At 37.2% G+C, this 19,911-nt stretch overlaps 1 protein-coding gene across 5 annotated transcripts in view; it reads left to right on the forward strand.

Annotated features, from left to right (window-relative positions):
• The window catches only part of STAT4 (signal transducer and activator of transcription 4), a 151,560-nt gene that overhangs the window by 110,691 nt on the left and 20,958 nt on the right, over positions 1 to 19,911 (forward strand). For all 5 annotated transcript variants that reach the window (XM_050751698.1, XM_050751702.1, XM_050751701.1 and 2 more), the window contains 9 exons: positions 1,128 to 1,206; positions 4,407 to 4,492; positions 5,967 to 6,118; positions 8,029 to 8,187; positions 9,130 to 9,222; positions 12,207 to 12,266; positions 12,755 to 12,772; positions 12,863 to 12,956; positions 16,336 to 16,380. In XM_050751698.1, the coding sequence (XP_050607655.1) occupies positions 1,128 to 1,206; positions 4,407 to 4,492; positions 5,967 to 6,118; positions 8,029 to 8,187; positions 9,130 to 9,222; positions 12,207 to 12,266; positions 12,755 to 12,772; positions 12,863 to 12,956; positions 16,336 to 16,380 (786 nt within the window). The remainder of the gene's footprint in view (positions 1 to 1,127; positions 1,207 to 4,406; positions 4,493 to 5,966; positions 6,119 to 8,028; positions 8,188 to 9,129; positions 9,223 to 12,206; positions 12,267 to 12,754; positions 12,773 to 12,862; positions 12,957 to 16,335; positions 16,381 to 19,911) is intronic.

Raw genomic sequence — 19,911 nt, forward strand, 5'->3', positions numbered from 1 at the left:
TCCTTGAGGTAGATACTGTTATCCTTCTTCCTCCCACCCCCGCACCCCTTTTTACAGGCGAAGAAGCTAAAATGCAAAGACATTTGCCCAAGTCCATGCAACTAAAAAGTCATAGAGCTGGGACACAAATTCAGACTCTCTTCCTCCAAATTCTATACTTTTTGTAACCAATAATTTAAAATTTGGATTAAATTTAACTCTGAGTGAAATTTAAAATTTGTGATGAATGCATTGTTGTTGTAGATATATGTTTCCTTAGAGAAGACTTCTTGGAATAAGCAGGCAGTAGAAAGTTTGACTTTTCTAAGAACAAAAGGAAGTACAGTAGTCTGAATCTAGGAAGCGCAGTGGGTCTATCTTTGGTTAAGGGTGGGGTCAGGGTTAGACTGCTGGACTTCCCACAAACTTCTCACTGAGCACCTGAGTGACCTTGGACAAGTGCGTTACTTCACATCTCGTGGCCTCTGCTTCTTCCTCTATAAAAGTGAGGATAACCTACTTCATGGGTGTTGTGAGGACTGAAGGAGATAATATATAAAAAGCCTTTAGCGCAGATCTTGACATTTACTATTATATCTGAGCAGGAAAACATCACCAGGTTTGGGGAAAAGTAAAGTAAAAATCTTAAAGACAGAATAACAGGAGACACAGTAGAAGCATAGGCGTATTTCAGGAAATAGAAAGAAAAAATATTTAAGCTGAATTGTCATAAACTACAGCATATTTAAATGAAGATTTCAGCAAAAAGTGATCATTGATACATTAGTACAGAGTTACATGAAATACCCACGAGTTCTAAAAAGGGCAAAAATATTCATATTCTCCAATTAAAAAAAGATTATATGCATAGCATCATTTGGAAGTAATTAAGAAATGAGCAAGTAGTGGCTGAAAGACTTCCAGGCAAATAGAAAGAGAGAATAGCTGGAAGGGCAAGTTCAAGCTGGTTCTTCCAGCATTATCCAACTTTCATATGAATTAGCTCTTTAGAAGCGTGGGTTCATTATGGTTTTTGGTTGCTGTTGGAGACTGGAAGCACCAAGCAGTTTTTTAAAATACTTATGATGTTGTTTGATTGACGTGCTTAATTGTAACAGCAGAGTGAGTATGTTTTCTTTTGTGAAAAGATGACAGAACAAGATACTAAATACTTAGAAGACCTGCAAGACGAATTTGACTACAGGTATAAAACAATTCAGACAATGGGTAAGTTTTTGTTTTTTCTGTAATTATGCCTAGAGACAAAAAGGCATCTTGAGTAGAGTTTTTTCACTGACAGAGTTGAAAAATTTGATCTACTTCCTTAGATGAGCCGAGGGAAATACAGGGAGTATTTTCTTGTTTTGCTGCTTCTTTCTCTCTGCATATAAATATGTGTGTGTGTGAGTGTTTAAGTGTGTGTGTGTATGTGTATCCATGCATATCCAACTAATTCCAAGTAAATTACCAATCAATGCAACATAAATTTCACACTGCATGAGGAATTACCCCTACTTCAGCATAGGTCTCTAAAAGATAAAAACCTTCTCCTATAGAATTAAAATATAATTATCACAGAAACAAAAGTAATAATAATTGCCTAACATGATCAGAAAATTACAAGTAGTATTTTAATAATATAATTTTCTAAGATTATAAAATAGAAATGTGTTTCACAGAAGAAAGCATAAAATATAGGCAAAAGCATTAAAAAAATCTGATGAAATCTCACTATCCACAGATAAATACTGTCAGAATATATTTCCTTCCAGCGTTTTCTCTGTATGTTCACATACATACACATCTATGTATTTATTTTCAAAAAATGAAATCATATTGTATATAATTTTGTGTACTGCATTTAACATTTTAAGTATTTTATCGTGTCAAAAAGTCTCCAAAAACATAATTTTAATAATTGCATAAATGTCAAAATGTAAGGTCACTGCAATTTATTTTACTATTTTTTCTGTGGTTTAACACTGAAATTGTTTACAACTAGGTGTTTTCTTAAAATGAAGGGGAAGAGAATATTTACAAGACCTAAGATTTACAAATAATAATAGAAAAATAGTTTAAAGTATGTTGCAATTAATGGAACAATTGGCAAGATTCTAGGTCTAGTTTAGTTGATGGAATTGTGCTGATGCTAATTTACTTGTTTTGATCATTGTGCTTACTATGTTTATGTAAGAGAATAGAAGAAACTAGGTGAAGGATATATGACAACTCTGTGCTATTTGTGCAACTTTTTTGTAGCTCTAAAATTATTTCAAAATAATTCAAAAAAATAAATCAGAAAGAAACTTTCCATTTACAGAATCATCTTTGACTATTAAAATGTTGGCCTAAAATGTATCTTGAAGGAAATATGAATGATTGTGGTCAAGCATAACTTTTCATACGTGAAGATGAGGTGTTTTGGGTTCTTCTCCTGATATGCTTAAGATGCCTTGACTTCCAGGAAATATTATTCAAAATGTTCACAATTATTTGTACATACAACTTTTCCATTCAGAAGAAATGGCACAAACTTGGGTTTCATTATCAAAGGGGGAGTTCATGACCCTAAAAGGGTTTAGAACAACTATAAATGTAATCAAGTGATGTTCATTGAAGGCAGCCTTATTCCAAATTTTATATGCAAACTACTAATTTTAAAAATTAGGTTATTTTGAACTTAATTTATTATGATTTGAGTCACTTTTTCAGTGCTTCATGTACATTATGAATTAAAATTATTATTTTTATCACCTAAATCCACAAATATTTATTTTGTTTGTCCCATCCTGTTATAAGTGAAAAGAAAAATACAAGGGAAACAAGTTATTATATCCTTGGTGAAGATGGGAAAGGTTAGCTAAAGAAGTTTTCAGTTGCCAAAATGCTACATAAGCAAGATTTTGCTATGTATGGGATCTAGGAGTTAGTAAATTTGTGAATCATTACAACCAGAAATGAGTTCCTAGAGATTAGTCCTGTTTTGTAGAGAAATTTGCCCCAGTGTTGTTCTGGGACCTCTTTTTCACAATTACACAAGTCAAATCAGCATTCTCAGTCCCCATTTTTCATGAACATGAATGGTTGGTATAAACAGTCATTTGCCATTGTAGGAGCAAAAAGGGAACCTTCCCCCTTCACCCTCTGAAGGTTCATTGAATATGCACTAATAAAATGTAGATCAATAGGAGAAAAAGGCATGCAAATTAATTTAACATGCACAGCATGGGAGAATAGCAGGAGAATGGTTACCCAGTAATCCAGTGGGGTACAGATGTTGATATGCCCTTCTTCATAAGGGAAAGGGAGGTTGGAAATGTAGAAGCAAATGATTTTTAAAGTTAATGAATGGATCCAATGCTCAGACAGTGGTTAGTAAATAATACTCTTGAAGAATTGACTGGAACCTGAGAACAAACAATAGTTTGGGACAAAGTTTGAGCTCTAGGTGTGGTGTTTAATTTTCAGACTTATCCTCTGTTTTATGAATTTTAAGTTTATCTGATTAATGAAATTTCAGGGAAGGGATCGAAGGCAATTGTGTTCCTCTTAGGGGTCCATTTTCTAGGTAGATCAGGGAGCTTCCGAGCACTTCATGTGTGCTGTGGAGAGACAGAGGATTGAGAGAGACCTTGAGGCTGCTGCTTTCGTTCCATTATTTTGGGGTGTCATTTTCTGAGCCCCATCACTATGTCAATAAAGTTTAATGTTCAAATTAAATAATATAATGTTTATTTATTGTATGTATCCCCATGTAAAAAAGGATAAATCTTTTTTTTCAGTCAGATATTTTTCTAAGTTACAACTCTGGCCCACTGCTAGTTTTACAATGAAGCTAGAGCATTTTGGGGAAAAAAAGAAAAAAAGGTGGGAGAAAGTAAATAACTTAGTCTTTTATTAGTTCATGAGACTAGGTAGATAAGACTGTAACTCTATGAGGCAGTTTCTCATAAAACCTGCATATGAAGCAGAGCAGGGAGGGGTAGGTGAAGGCACCAGAGAGTCAAATATGATTTAATCAGGGGCACAAAGGGTAATCCCCGCCTTCCTTACTTTTACCAAATAACCAAGTATATAATTAATGTGGAGGTATCCAGTAAGGAATCCATTACAGCAACTTTATCTCCTCTGTCCACCACCACCAAAACAAAACAAAACCAAACCGGACACCAAGTGCAGAATGGTCTTTCCTGAAGGTCTGTAAAATAAAGAGGTCCTTTTTTTCATGCTTGGATGTAATTCTTTCTGGCAAAATGAGCAGACAGAGACTTCCAAGCTCACCTCTAGTGAACCCAATTAGTCTCTTATCACGTAAGTTCTCTGGGGCAGGGCTGTTTTAGGGTGGTGGATTGAGGCTGACTTGACTTTCAGGAATAGAGAGCTTTGACTTGGCGAGGACTCTAAATCTGATCTCTTTACCTTTGCAGATCAGAGTGACAAGAATAGCGCCATGATGAATCAGGAAGTTTTGACACTGCAGGAAATGCTTAACAGCCTCGATTTCAAGAGAAAGGTTAGTGAAAAATTTTAATTTGGGCTTTTGACTATTTTTCTCCTTTTTTCTAAACTTAGACTAACTGAAAAGAATCAAGCTGTCAGATTTATCAGTTCCATTTACTGAATGAAAAAACGGCAAGGTTTCTAGGAACAGTCCCATGCTATTTGCCATGCTTCTCTTCATGAGTTTACAATGCTGGACCTCTTTAGAGACTATTTATCTTGCTTATGTGATACATTTACTATAGCTAACATTAATTTCAGAGTGGAACTTTTACATGATTTTTATTTGTCATTATTTCAGACATGGCTGTTTTAGTTTAAGTACTTAATATGCTGAGATGGGTTCCACTGCACATATATAATTAAAATAGCATTTGATGACTGCTAAAATCTTACTGGAAAAAAAAATATTCTAGTTTCTACTCTGAGAAATGACGTAGTATTAAGCAATTTCCTAGATTTCAAAATAGTTCATTGGCAACTGAACATATTCAATGTAACTTCTTCCAAGGAGAGCAAGAACTTTTTTTCTGGTTTAATTAAATATTTTTAAGGAGGGGAAACATCTCTATTTCACTTTTCTACCTATCTTGAAAAATAAATGCAATTGAAATTTAACCAGTCACTAATAAATCAGTAGTTCATTTCTAAAAGTTCGGCTCAATTTTTTGTGCAGGAATTTGTGTGAGCACAAACAAGTACAACATTTATTTTTACCCTAAATTAATTATAAACTTAGTTATATATCAGATTTTAAGTATGCAAGTAGTTAATTCAAGAAAAAGTTAATGTTTTTATGCATAATAAATCTATGCTATGTATTTTTATGCATGACATTTTATTCTACTTAAGGAATAACATTTTAAAAAGAGAAGGAACATTGACGATAATTCAGTTCATTCAATTGGTTGTATAAATGAGAATATACCAAGTTTCAGCAAAATTAAATACTTTGCTCACATTCATATAGCTTACAATAATGCCAGAACAGAAATTCATATCTTCTACCCCCTAGACCTTTGAAAGTTATAATTCTCCATTATGCCTTCCAAAACCCAGAAATAGTCCTAATAAAAATTAACACAGAAAGGCTCAAATTTTAGTCAGCTCATTTTAATATAAATGGATAACCATCTTTATTTAAAAAATAAATTAAATATATAAATATCCTTTTAATAAGCAACTATACAGTTTTGTGACTACGAGATTCAATATCGTTGCCACAGGAGTTACAAATTCAATATATTTATACTGAAACACATGAAGAGAATGTTAAACTGTGGCCATTCTTCTTTTCTCATGACATCTTTTATTGTCAATAATTTAATTGTTTGAAAAGGCCTGGCAAATAGAAGCTAGTATTTAGTAAAATATTTGGTCAAAATTTTAACCAAGCCCTTGTCTACCAGGTCAAATAGTTTTGTAAATTGAATTCTAAGTGACTTATTTCTTATGAAACTCTTTTCAGTAGTCCCCTTTGTTTTTAGGAGGCTCTCAGTAAAATGACCCAAATCATCCATGAGACGGACCTGTTAATGAACAACATGCTCATAGAAGAGCTGCAAGACTGGAAGCGGCGGCAGCAAATTGCCTGCATCGGGGGTCCACTCCACAACGGGCTCGACCAGCTTCAGAACTGGTAAAACGAATTGACTGCAGTTTCTAGTGAAAACCACAGGAAATACAAAACTTCAGTGTCACTCAGCCAGAGAATGCAGGTTTAGACTGCAACATCAGTTCATTCAGCTTATTGATGGCTTATTAGCACCTGAGAAATCTACAGTTGAAAACGAGTAGTATAAGTATTCTTAGTTTTCATTCTCATGGGGAAATCAAAGAAAGCATCTATGGAATGCTGAATTTTCACATGCAAGATATCAATCTTAAAAGACTCAAATAAATTTTGAAACCGGCAATATACTTTCTTTAAGGACAGAATAAAGAAGTACTAGTTTCAAAATCTTGAAAATAGATATCTCAACTTTTAAATGTTAGTTTTGTGTTTTCAACATAGTGATTTCTTTTGTCAAAGATGTTGGTCAAGGATAGAAAATTTCAGTTAGGAGGAATAATTTCAAGAGATCCATTGTACCTTATGGTGACTGTAGTTAATAACAATTTATTGTATACTTGAAAATTACTAAGAAAGTAGATTTTAAGAGCTCTTACCACAGAAAAGTAAGTATGTGAGGTAATAATGCATGTTATTCAGCTTGATGTAACTATTCAACAATGTTTACATACATCAAATATATACAATACCACAAATACCACAAATATATACAATTTTTATGTGTCAGTTTTTAAAAGTCACAAATGGTTAATACAACCCGGCATTCTGGATCTATGTACGCACACATGCAATGAAATGTAGATAACTACCCTTTGCACTAGAAGATTAAAATGTTCATAGGGTTTTCCATGTCATAAATGCAAAATAAAACTATTTGACTGAAGGAACAATTGGAAAATATGAAAAAGAAAGAAACTGTTCAGTTAAAATCTAAAATTGGTTCCCAAGAGAACAAGTCAATACAATGGAATATGTAGTAACTGGGGACCCCCTCACTAAAAGCTCTGCCCTGCCAGGCCTACTTGTCAAGAAATGTAAGGAGTTTGACTCATTTTAAAACATTGATTTTCCTTGGGAAGACACTTTGATTCTCCAAGTCACTGTACTCTGTTGTGAAAACAACAATAAAGGGAGCAATAAAGATCTTAACCGATAATGGAGCTCATACCAAAAATCAGCAGGGATTCAACCACTCTTGCCATAGTCTTATATGTGGAATACTGTAAGTAGAAAGAGTTGCTGTATGGCGAGGTGGACTTTCCAAGTCTGATAAGATGTTCTGTCTCCTGTAGTTGGAAGTCCCTTCCGTGTCTATTTCAATCTTACTCTTTCCGAGGCTTCTGGCCCCCACCGCCACCTCCATTTCTGAGGTGAGATCACTGCGTAATGAATACAATTCCAAGCAGTTATCAGGGGCAAGCATTTCTAAATATACCTTACTCTAAAGAGAGTCATTGATCACTTTTGGCTAATACTTAGGACTTGTAAAAATATATATTGTGGGGGAAGATCGTTTCATATGTTTTTCATATGGGTTTCATATGTTTTTCTTTCAGTATGCTTACATAAGAAAACATTAACCATAGCATGTTTTTTATGGCTTTAAATTTGCTTTTTTTTTGCCCTTTAGTGCGTGCCACATTTTTAACATATATATGCTTAATAAGCTTAAACAAAGAACAATTAAAAGGGATTTGGTTCCAGATGTTGATAAAATTTCATAAATAATGACATATATAATTGAAGGTTTAAATGAGAAAACACTGAAAATATTTAACATATGCATATTCAAAAAAAATGGGTTAGGAAAATAAAAATAAAGAAGTGTCACTAACCTAAATCAAATTAAGTGATTCATTTAATTAATTTAATAATTACTTAATAATTTAACATTTATTAACTATGACCCATTGTTACAATCCTTTTTTATTATTAAATGGAAAAACTATCTTTGATTTTCATTTGCTGTTCAATAGCTTTACACTATTGGCAGAAAGTCTTTTCCAACTCAGAAGGCAATTGGAGAAACTAGAAGAACAATCTACCAAAATGACGTATGAAGGTGATCCCATTCCAGTGCAAAGAACTCACATGCTAGAGAGAGTCACCTTCTTGATCTACAACCTTTTCAAGAAGTAAGTAAAGTGCTATCAACGGCATCCTGCATTCTGTGAAGTAAGAACACCCTGCCTAAGGTTTTGGCGTTTAGGTGGAAGAGTGGCAGGGAAGTATTCAACAATAAGCCTCAGGGAGAAGTGAATAGAACCCCAGAAAGTTTCAGAAACCACATTTCTACTCTTCACTATTTATTCACCAACACTTCTCTCACCAACTGGCTCAGTTTTCCACAAGCTAAGTCATGTCACTCACCTACAGCTCAGTTTTCACATTTTAGAAAAAGTTTCAAGGGTTTTTTCTTATGTGCATATGAAACAAAGGATGGAGGACTTTTTCATGTTTATAAGCTAATCTAAACAAAAAATACTAACATGTACCAGAAATCCTAATATTTAGTCCAAAAAAAAGTCATGAAATTTATTTTTGGCCAGGCATGGTGGCTCACCCTGTAATCCCAGCACCTTGGGAGGCTGAGGCAAGGGGTTGCTTGAGCTCAGGAGTTGTAGACCAGCCTGGAAAACATAAAAAGACACCTGTCTCTCCAAAAAATAAAATAAATTATCCAGGCATGGTGGCACATGCCTATAGTCCTACATACTCAAGAGGCCAAGGCAGGAGGATCACTTGCGCCCAGGAAGTTGAGGCTGCAGTGAGCTTTGATCGTGCCACCACACTTCAGCCCAGGCAACAGAGGGAGACCCTTCTCAAAAGAAAAAAAATTACTAAATGGACTGGGGCTTTTATTCATGGCTCAATTATAACAATTAAGATTCATTTACTACTGTTAAATGATTTATAAAAAGTCATTGTAAAGATCTGAGTTTAACTGGGGGTTTGACTATCTTCTAAGTGTAAAAAATTTGGACTTTATGAGTGGATAGCATCCTGTTCCTCTGTGGTTTTCAGTCTCAATATTTTCAATGTTTTCAAATGACGCGCTTTATTTCCTTTTCATCTAGCTCATTTGTGGTTGAGCGACAGCCATGTATGCCAACCCACCCTCAGAGGCCGTTGGTACTTAAAACCCTGATTCAGTTCACTGTAAAACTAAGGTAGGCAAAACATCTATGATTTCGTGTGTTTGTGGAGCTAAAGTCTCTGGATAATCATGGCCAATTTCTCTCATTGTGGCTTGCATTCAGCTGTTCTTTATTGAACCATCTGCTGTGTGCCCAGCTCTGAGCTTTGGGAAATACCCACAGAAATGTGAAGATGAGAGCCCTGCTTGTCAAGAGCATGACAGTGCAGATGAGGACGTGAAAGTATGGAATCATAAAATCAGGCACAATTAAATTAATTGCTGAAAAGGTTGACTTGAGAAAAGACTGGAGAGATTGGGAGAGGGGAGGAGGGTTGTAGGAGAATGGGAATACAGAAGTAATGGCTTCCCAGGTCTGTCTGGTAATCGTGGGGAGCAGGGGGAGACAGAATTGAGACGACAGATTGGGGACAGATTCTGGAAGGCTTTGAATATCCTATCCAGGAAACATACTGGCACATTCATCTCCTGAGATTACCCAGTAACTGGCTTATTGGACTTTCCGCAAAAACTCGCAATACCGCAGTTTTCCATATATCCCTACTGTGTACCTAATTTAAAGACATAACTTTTGTGTTACTGTTGCTTTCTCTGTGAATTTGATCCTTTCTATTAGCATGAGCAATCAAAACTTATAGTTTTCCCTAATGATGCTGAGAACAATGAGTTTGACTTCTTACTTTCAAAGATTCTCATCATGCCTGAAACTCCAAGAACTAAAGCTTTAAATGCCTAATCACTAGGTCACCTCTGGAAAGCTGAAACCACAGACTAACGGGGTCAAGAGGTGGCGATGCCATGGTACAGAGTAGTTTAGGGTTCTATGATAGGGTTGCTGATCACATATCACTATTAGAACTCCATTTTTAAAGAGAAGGCATTTGTCTTCAGTTTGCATTTTTAAGACACCATTAACATTCTTAATCAGTTTCTTTGTGTGAATTTTGCACCAAGATTTAAGAACTGAAAACAAAAGGCTGAGGGTAGGTTCCTTTTTTAAATTGCACTCTTGGCCAGGTATGGTGGCTCATGCCTATAATCCCAGCACTTTAGGAGGCTGAGGATGGCAGATCACCTGAGGTCAGAAGTTCAAGACCAGCCTGGCCAACATGGCAATACCCCATCTCTACTAAAAATAGAAAAATTAGCTGAGCATGTTGGCACATGCCTGTAATCCCAGCTACTTGGGAGGCTGAGGCACAAGAATCGCTTGAACCCAGGAGGCAGAGGTTGCAGTGAGCCGAGATTGTACATTGTACCATTGCACTCCAGCCTGGACAACAACAGCGAGACTCCATCTCAAAAAATAAAATAGAATAATAAAGTAAAATTTTAAAATAGGCATTCTTATCAAAAGTTGTTCCTTCCTCATTCCCACATCACTATATAACTCAGAGGAGAGTGAACTAGGATGGAGAAGTGGTGGACATTCTACTTTTCCTTGAGACACTCCTATAGATGATATAGTAAGTCTAAGATGCTCTCTGGGACAAAAGGGGAGATGAGTAGGGATTGCCTAGCAAAAAATTCTAACTCTGAATCAGCACCGCTTGCATGTTGTGTAAACTGATTGCCAGAGGCATAGAACATTAGCCCCTGGTTGTAGGCTCTGTCTTCCTCTTGTACCTGGTAGGTCCCCCTCCTCCTCCTCTGCACCCTATTCCCCACCATCTTGATAGGTGATCCTTTACTCAAGGTTTTCCTAAAACCCCTCTTTGCCATACCGTTGCATCCTCCTGTTTCAAAGGGAAAAATTACCTTGAAGGGGAAGAATGACTCCATGGGACTTGTCAGCATCTTGCAGTAAATCAGATCCTTCCTGAAGTAGTATAGAAAGGAAGGTGGAGAGGAAAAACATCTGGCTTTATTTTATGTGACTATGCCCCCTTCTCACCATTCACTACCAATCACTGCATACTCAACATACTCCTAAAAACCCTAAACTCAACATACTCAACAAACCCTAAACCAATCTTGTGCCTCATACAGGACTTTTAAAGAGCCTTTGCAACATTCTACCCACCCTTTTGTTTGGGCTGCCCATGAGCTATGATTTCATTTCTCTAATGCCAGTGAGTTGCTTGTCACCATATTCTCCATATTCCATTTGTGTGCCTGGACTCCCTCCTTTTACATAGAGCCACGTCCACTTTTCTCCCTTCTGCAGTCTCTGCTACATCAGTTCTCTGGTACCTAAGGGTATACTGGGTAAATATTAGGAGCTCAATGCATGCTGAGTGAATGAGCAAAGTTTAGGATGAGGGCATGAGTAAATGAATGAATATGTGAGGGATCGAATGACTATCTCTGAAACTGCACTGAACCCACAGGTAGGTTACATCACAGGACAGAAATCTGAGGAGCTGGAGAAAGCAAAAGAATAAAGGATGGGCTGACACCAGAAGGAATTAAAGGAATTTTTACACTGAACTTCAATTACTTGTTCATTTGAAGTTTGGGTTTTTTATGAACATTTTTGCTGTTACTTAAATATAGTGTTTTGAAAGATTTCAAATGTATTTGAGTTGTGATTTTCCATATTTTACTAGAGTTCTGTCTCAGTATGTTCACCATAAAACACTTATCATTAAAGCTTACAAAGTTGGTTTTTTTTTTTTTTTGTAATATCCTCATATTACAAATGAAGCCATACAACAATTTTTTATATCTATACATCTAACCTACATTTGGACTTTAACCAAAATATATAGCTTTTTTCTGACCTCGCCAATGTATTATCCAGCAAACATCAACTGAAGCAATATGGAAACAGTTCCAAGTGTTTGTCAATAATGCTATTAAGTGACTGATGTCAACATTAGTAACATGGCAAACTAAAAAGGCATTGTACATTTTTAAAACACAAACTGTAGATTATGTAAGGTTTATTTATATGCATATTTCATAAGTATATTTGAATGTTTAAATATAAAAAAGGGTTTTTAAACACTTTTGATTTTTATCTTTGATTTTTTTTTTATTGATGTCTCTCTCCAGGCTATTAATAAAATTGCCAGAACTAAACTATCAGGTAAAGGTTAAAGCATCAATTGACAAGTAAGTTTTCTAATTTCATTTTGAATTGTAATTCAAAATGTAAGACTTTTAAAAATGAATGGCCCTTATTTTATAGAATAATTTTGAACTTTTAAATGTACTTCTCTAACATTATATAATGAATGTACTTCAAATATTTGACTTTGAAGTTCAAACATTTAACAAAACTCAATGGTTATCTTAAATTTAAAATTTTACTATAAAAACTTGAAATCAATTTTATATACTATCCTTTAAAGTGTCGTAGAGACCAGGTGCAGTGGCTCACGCCTGTAATCCCAGCTACTCAGGAGGCTGAGGCAGGAGAATCGCTTGAACCCAGGGGGCTGAGGTTGTAGTGAGCCAAGGTTGTACCACTGCACTCCAGCCTAGGCGACAGAGCAAGACTCTGTCTCAAAATAAATAAATAAATAAATAAAATAAAGTATAGAAAGTTATTCCTAGATCTATTAAATAGCTTATTTTAAAGAATTTTCTTGGTTTTACAGGAATGTTTCCACTCTAAGGTAAGACATTTACTTTGTGGAATCTTTCTTGCTGCTCTTGTAAATATATTTTACCTGAGACCATGTAAATAGCTAAGATTTCCTCTCTAGCAACCGAAGATTTGTACTTTGTGGAACTAATGTCAAAGCCATGTCTATTGAAGAATCTTCCAATGGGAGTCTCTCGGTAGAATTTCGACATTTGGTAAGTTTGGCAGTGAAGTTACACAGGTTTTTTCCCAAAAATCAGAGACATCTTTACTAATAGGCCTTATAATTCAGTATATTTTGTGCTTAAACATTTCTTATTTGAAATTAGGAACTGGCCGGGCACGGTGGCGCATGCCTGTAATCCCAGCATTTTGGGAGGCCAAGGCGAGCGGATCACGAGGTCAGGAGTTCTAACCAGCCTGGCCAACAGAGCGAAACCCTGTCTCTATTAAAAATACAAAGTTAGCCAGGCGTGGTGGTAAGCACCTGTAATCCCAGCTACTCTGGAGGTTGAGGCAGGAGAATCGCTTCAACTCGGGAGACGGAGGTTGCAGTGAGCTGAGATCGTGCCATTGCACTCCAGCCCAGGCGACAGTGCAAGACTCTGTCTCAAAGAAAGAAAAAAAGAAAAGAAATTAGGAACCATATTGAGAAATAAAACATGCCATCAGTGAAGAATTAAAATGGTAGAAAGAGCACTGAACCTTAACTTAGAAGGTCTGAGTTCTAAACATTGAAGACAGAGTACCTAAGTATACATAGTAGTTGGTCAGTAGATTTTGCTGATAAGGACAGAGATAATCTGTCTTAAAATAGAGAGGTGTTACACAATGGAATATTATTCAGCCATTGAAAGAATGAAATTGTGTCATATGCAGCAACATGGATGGAACTGGAGGTCATTATGAAATAAGTCAGGCACGGAAAGATAAATATTGCATGTTCTCAGTCATGTGGGAACTAAAAAAGTAGATCTCTTGGAGGCAGACAGTTGGATGGTGGTTACCAGAGGCTAGGAAAGGAAGCAGGGCGGAAGAATAAGAGAAAGATGGTTAATGGATACAAAGATACAGTTAGAAGGAATAAATTATGATTTTCAATAGTGTAGAAGGGGCTGGGCACGGTGGCTCACGCCCCTGTAATCCCAGCACTGTGGGAGGCTAAGGCGGGCGGATCACCTGTGGTCAGGAGTTCGAGACCAGCATGGCCAACATGGTGAAACCCCGTCTCAACTAAAAATACAAATATTAGCCCAGCGTGGTGGCAACCGCCTGTAATCCCAGCTACTCAGGAGGCTGAGGCAGGAGAATCACTTGAACCCAGGAGGCGGAGTTTGCAATGACCTGAGATTGCACCACTGCATTCCAGCCTGTATGACAGAGCAAGACTCAGTCTCCAAAAAAAAAAATAATATAGAAGGGAACAATAATTTATTGTATATTTTCAAATAGCAGGAAGAGAAGAATTATAATGGCCCTACCACAAAGAAAAGATAAATTAGGTTATAGATATCCCAATTACCCTGATTTGATCATTACATACTGTATACATGTATCAAAATATCATGTGTACCACAAAAATGTATACAATTATGATATACAAATACAAAAGTACAAAGGCACACACACATACATGCAATAATGGATAGGCATTCCTGGTTTCATTTTTACATCTCTAATGACCACGTCTGGCTAAAAGCGCTTTCATTTTAGGAGGCTAGCTTGGGGAAATAGGATGTTCCCGGGTATAGCAGCTGTACACAGTTCACCTTGGCATGTCTAGAAAGCTCTGACCCAGCCTCATCCTGTTGCTTCTTGCTTTTACCACTTCCTCTTGACCTAGAGTTATCTTTCTGCCTTCTTTCTAATTCTTTGCAGAGTTCTTAGATCCCCAAAGACCTATTTTTCTCGCCAGAAACCATGTTCCTCCTTCTGCTTATTAACATTTAGCAATTGCCTCACTGAATGTCTGGGCACCACCGAATATGCCTCAAAAAGTCTACTTTCTCAAAGACAAAATGTAGGTTAACAGAAAGATATCTGCATACAGAAATTTATTCTGATTTCTGTTTTTGTTTTTGTTTGGTTTTTAGTATTGAGGAGTATGTTTTTTTTTTAAATTGAATCCTTCCTGTGTGAACCGCCAAGTAAATAAAATGTAATAAAGAATAATGTATTATAGACACCCTTGTAACTAGCACTCTTTTTTGTTAGGCTCAAGTCCTACCCTCCAGGAACTTTCAACAAGGGGCCAGGTTTAGTAATAAGTAAAGTAGGAAGAGCCCTTAACTTAGAAACGTCTGTCTCCCAAAAAAGTCACATGGAAAAGGAAGGACAAGAAACACACCAAAAATCAGGTCTTTATTTCAGCAGGTACAATATATAAAATAACAAAACCTCAGTTTTTACGGTGCTCTTTTGCTCTTGCAGAGCATTTTCACATTGGTTATCTTATGCATAATAACTTTAATTGCTTTTTAATACAAAAATAAATATAGAAAATAAAAATTGGCCGGGCGCTTTGGCTCACACCGAGGCAGGTGGATCACAAGGTCAGGAGATTGAGACCATCCTGGCTAACACAGTGAAACCCCGTCTCTACTAAAAATACAGAAAATTGGCCTGGCGCGGTGACTTACGCCTGTGATCCCAGCACTTTGGGAGGCTGAGGTGGGCGGATCACGAGGTCAGGAGACTGAAACCATCCTGGCTAACACGGTGAAACCCCGTCTCTACTAAAAATACAAAAAAAAAAAAAATTAGCCGAGCATGGTGGCGGGCGCCTGTAGTCCCAGCTACTTGGGAGACTGAGGCAGGAGAATGGCATGAACCCGGGAGGCAGAGCTTGCAGTGAGCCGAGATCGCACCACTGCACTCCAGCCTGGATGACAGTGAGAGACTCCCTCTCAAAAGAAAAAAAAAAAAAATCAAAATTTTAAAAATTGTCACCTATAACTCCACCACCTTGCAATGCTATTAACATCTTCAGTTTTACAATTTCATTCTTTTTTCTAAAATATTTGTATGTATGTATTTTTAAAGTGGGATCAAATAATACACACTACATAATTTGTTTTCTGCCTCTTTTTTCATTCAGTAATCTGTATCAATGCACATTTATTTTGTGTCAGTAAGTCTTCTTCCCCTGTAATGTCATTTAATAGCTTACTATGCTATATGGTACACACTGCCCTATAGTTTATTTTTCTAGTCTTCTCTGTTAGACTTGGTTTCTCAGGGATTGGGAATCATCACCTACAGCTTAGCTAAAATGATGCTTTCCAGGTGCAAAGGAGTGTTGTATGAATTCTGCAAGTTCCCAGCATGATTTCATTTTTTCAAAATGTTGGCTGAAAGCTAAAGTCTTAGTGATATGCCAACTCAAGTTTCTAAAGTGGCATCCCATGGGGTGAGACAGGAAGCTCCTCTCTGTCAAATCTGGGCAGTTGTGTCAGGTTTCAATGAGTTTGAAAATATGTTGCTGTTCTAGACGTCAAAACTGTGGCCAAGAAAATGACTGCAACAAGTACAACCAACTTAATATGTAGCTGATAATGCTTTTTCATCTAAATATTGTTGTTTTCTTTTACAAAGCAACCAAAGGAAATGAAGTCCAGTGCTGGAGGTAAAGGAAATGAGGTAGGAAATGTTTTCTTCTACAGAATTTTTCTGGGAATAGATCTTATAATATCTTATTTTTACAAAGCTTTTAAACTGCTTGACTTCATATAAAATCAAATTCATGTTTTTCTGATTATAGATGTAAAGCTTGATAATTGCAGACAATATGAGGAAGTTTTTTAAAAAGAGAAAATAAAAATAACATATAATAACACCCTCCAAAGAAAATAACTATTAACATCTGAGTATACATCATTCTAGTCTTTTATTTATGTATATATTACTTTAAAAATATATGATACTCATTGCTTTGTAGCCTGCTTTTTTTCACATAGCAAAGTATCTTTTTTTTTTTTTTTTTGAGAAGGGTCTTACTCTGTTGCCCAGGCTGGAGTGCAGTGGTGAGATCTTGGTTCACTGCAGCCTCTGCCTCTCAGGCTCAAGTGAACCTCCTACCTCAGCCTTGCGAGTAGCTGGGACTATAGGCGTGTGCCACCATACCTGGCTAGTTTTTGTATTTTTTGTAGAGACAGAGTCCCACCATGTTTCCCAGGCTGGTCTTGAACCCCTTGGCTCAAGTGATCCACCCACCTTAGCCTCCCAAAGTGCTGGGATTGTAGGCGTAAGCCACCATGCCCAGCCTGGAGAACAGTTTTCCATAATTTTGAATACTCTTGGAGAACATGATTTAAATTGCTTACGTTACATTACATTTTATAGGTATGCCATAGTTTCTTTAGTCAGTCCATTATTTAAAAATATCTTTATCATTCTTCATTTTCGTTCACTCATTTTCTCACATATGTGAAGTCAGGCTGAAAAATTATGATATGTGGGGCAAAAGACAACCCTATTATTTTGAGATACCAATTACCTCGCTCTCTAATGTTTGCATTTCACTAGACAAATTGAATGAAAGAACAAACTGATGCAGTCTGAGTACTCACATTTGAGTTAGTTGACGATAGAGTGGTCAAATCATGAACGGGACATGACCTTGGAGAACATCTATTGAGTTGACCTCGAAACTAAGGCATAAGTCAATGACCTATATATTTGGAACTAAAAAACCTGGGTTTGAGTACCTGCTCTGCCAGGGCCTAAAAATGTGATGTCTGGCAAATGATCTGATGAAGAAATAGTGCATTTTTTTTCCTCTAAGAGATCGGGATAGTCATGCTCAACAGCCCTGCTCAGAGGTGCTGCAGGTGTAAAACCACCTACGTGATGTGATTTTGAAGCAGTGAGGTTTATTTCTGAGGTGGTTCATATGGATCCAAGCTCTTGGTTTTATAATCACAGCTCCTACGAAAAAGATCTTTGAATTGTTTGGAGGAAAAGCACTTTATAAATCCAGTATCCAGTGATATCCAATTTATCACACCCCACAAAACCATAAAGATCCATCACAAAAGATTTAATGCCCTACCATTTTGCCCTCCAAGAATTCTTCATTCCCTTAATTGTGTCTTAAAGATCATTTGCCAAACATCATAGCCTCAGTGAAGACAAGCTCAGTCTTCCAGGGTAGAATTGCTGTTCAGGGCAGAGCTCCCTAAGCAGGTCTCTGCAGTCAAAGAAATCACAAGAGCAGAGATTTTGGGTTTAAGGAGCTTCTAGTAAAACAAATGAGTGGGAGACATTCTTCCCAGCTTATAGAAACCCATAAAGGTTTTCTAAACTTCCTAGTTAAACATTGGCACACTTTAAATGAAAGCTCATTTCACACATCTCCTTGGAATTCTGGCCAGAGTTGCAACATTTCATTCAACCTGACATCCCTGAGTATTATTTATGAATCTGAACAGACTAAGCATCATTATCCTGAACTCTTCTTAAGTAAAGCAAATCGAATAAATCCAAATAGCTCAACTCTTGTAGTATATTGTGATCTTTATGAATGTAAAATGAAAATCTTCCCTTGAATTTCCCTGGAGACAGAAATCTAAGTAAATCATCTTCCACTGGAGAAAAACCAACCACTGTCTTGTTAACACTGTCTAGTTATATTGCCTTCAATTTATTTCCTCTTATTTTCTGATGAATAGCAAAATCAGACAGTCATATCAGAATGATTTTATTTCTCCCCTTTTTTTTCAGATTTGCCGAATCGGGTTAATTTTATTTTAAGCTATTCTTTGAGCTCCACCTGTTGGTAGAATTTTAGTATGACTCCTAGGTACATTTAAAACAAGCCACGGATTGAACCGTATCTTATGTGCGGCAGTAACTGTTGACTAGTCACGAAACACATGAAGGAAGATAAGCCGGGAATCGGGGGCTTGGCCATTCAGTAAGGATGATCACGCGAAGGTTAGGAAAGAGTGAGGAAAGAACGGGCAATAAACTGAAGTTCATAAAGTCATGAGGCCAGGGATGGTGGTCACAAATTTCAGGAAAACAGGAAGCTAGGATATTGTAACCTCGTTTTCAAGTTTCAAAAAGTTGCTATTGCTTATCTGTGAGCACCTGTAGCAGGAGTTCACCGCCTACTAAGAATGTCTTCAACAATCCTGGTGTGGCATTTACTATATACTGGACACTAAGAGCTTCACTAATACTGATTTCTGTAACTCTTACAATAAGACTGTGAAGTAGGTACTATTAGCCTCATACTTATTTCAGTTATGGAAACTGAGGCACAGAGTGGTCACACAGCTTACTCAAGATTGTGGGGGCAGTTGATGGCAGGGCCAAGATAAAACCGTGGCAGTCTGATCCCGTGTCCCTGCTCCTGGCCCCTCTGCTATGCTGCCTGTGGGTCGCAAAACCTTCCCTGGGAGAGGTGAGCTGGTTGGCACTCCTCCAGCCCCGTCACCTCACCCTATCTATCTCACAGAGTGTCTGCACCTCACCCACCTGCTCAGAAATCATGGCTGTCTCACACCATAATTTAAAATAATGCTTCCTCAAAAAATGTTGTTGACCTCTCTCGTCTACTGTGTCTCCTTTTGCACTTGTGTCGTGCCTCGGTGGGATAGTGGAGATAGCAGTGTTGGTTTCTGCCTCTTCGGGCAATCTGAGCTTGCACAAGCCACTTAACCTCTCTAACTCCCAGTTTCCTTTTCTACAAAATGGTGCTAATGTTAACCTACACTTCTAAGGGTTGTAATGAGGCCTGAATGAGCTGTGTGTGAGTCAGTGGTAGTGGGCTGTGTAGATGTTGGTGATGGCATTTACAGATTAGCCTCCTCTGGAGGGAGCAGGTGTCTACACAGATGGGAAAACTGGGCTCTAAAACGTGGTACCTGACTTCAGACAACTGCCGATATTTCTCCTTCTCTGCTTACCTGCCAAGTGCTCTGCTGGAGATGTGGTCCCTTTCAGGAGACTCTGGGCACTTCCCTCTTCCACGTCCAGGTCCCTGAAACCTCATGTCACCATTTGTGTATGCCCCTTTATGGAATTTCATGTCTGGGACTCCTGCTACCACTCCAATGCCCTTCACCTCCATCACACACACACACACACACACACACACACACACACACACACGAAATTTTGGGTCCCTCCATTCTAGTTTTGTGGTCGTAAGAGTTTGTATCAGAT

Source organism: Macaca thibetana, chromosome 12 (genome assembly GCF_024542745.1).
Source record: "Macaca thibetana thibetana isolate TM-01 chromosome 12, ASM2454274v1, whole genome shotgun sequence".
Taxonomy (NCBI): Eukaryota; Metazoa; Chordata; class Mammalia; order Primates; family Cercopithecidae; genus Macaca; species Macaca thibetana.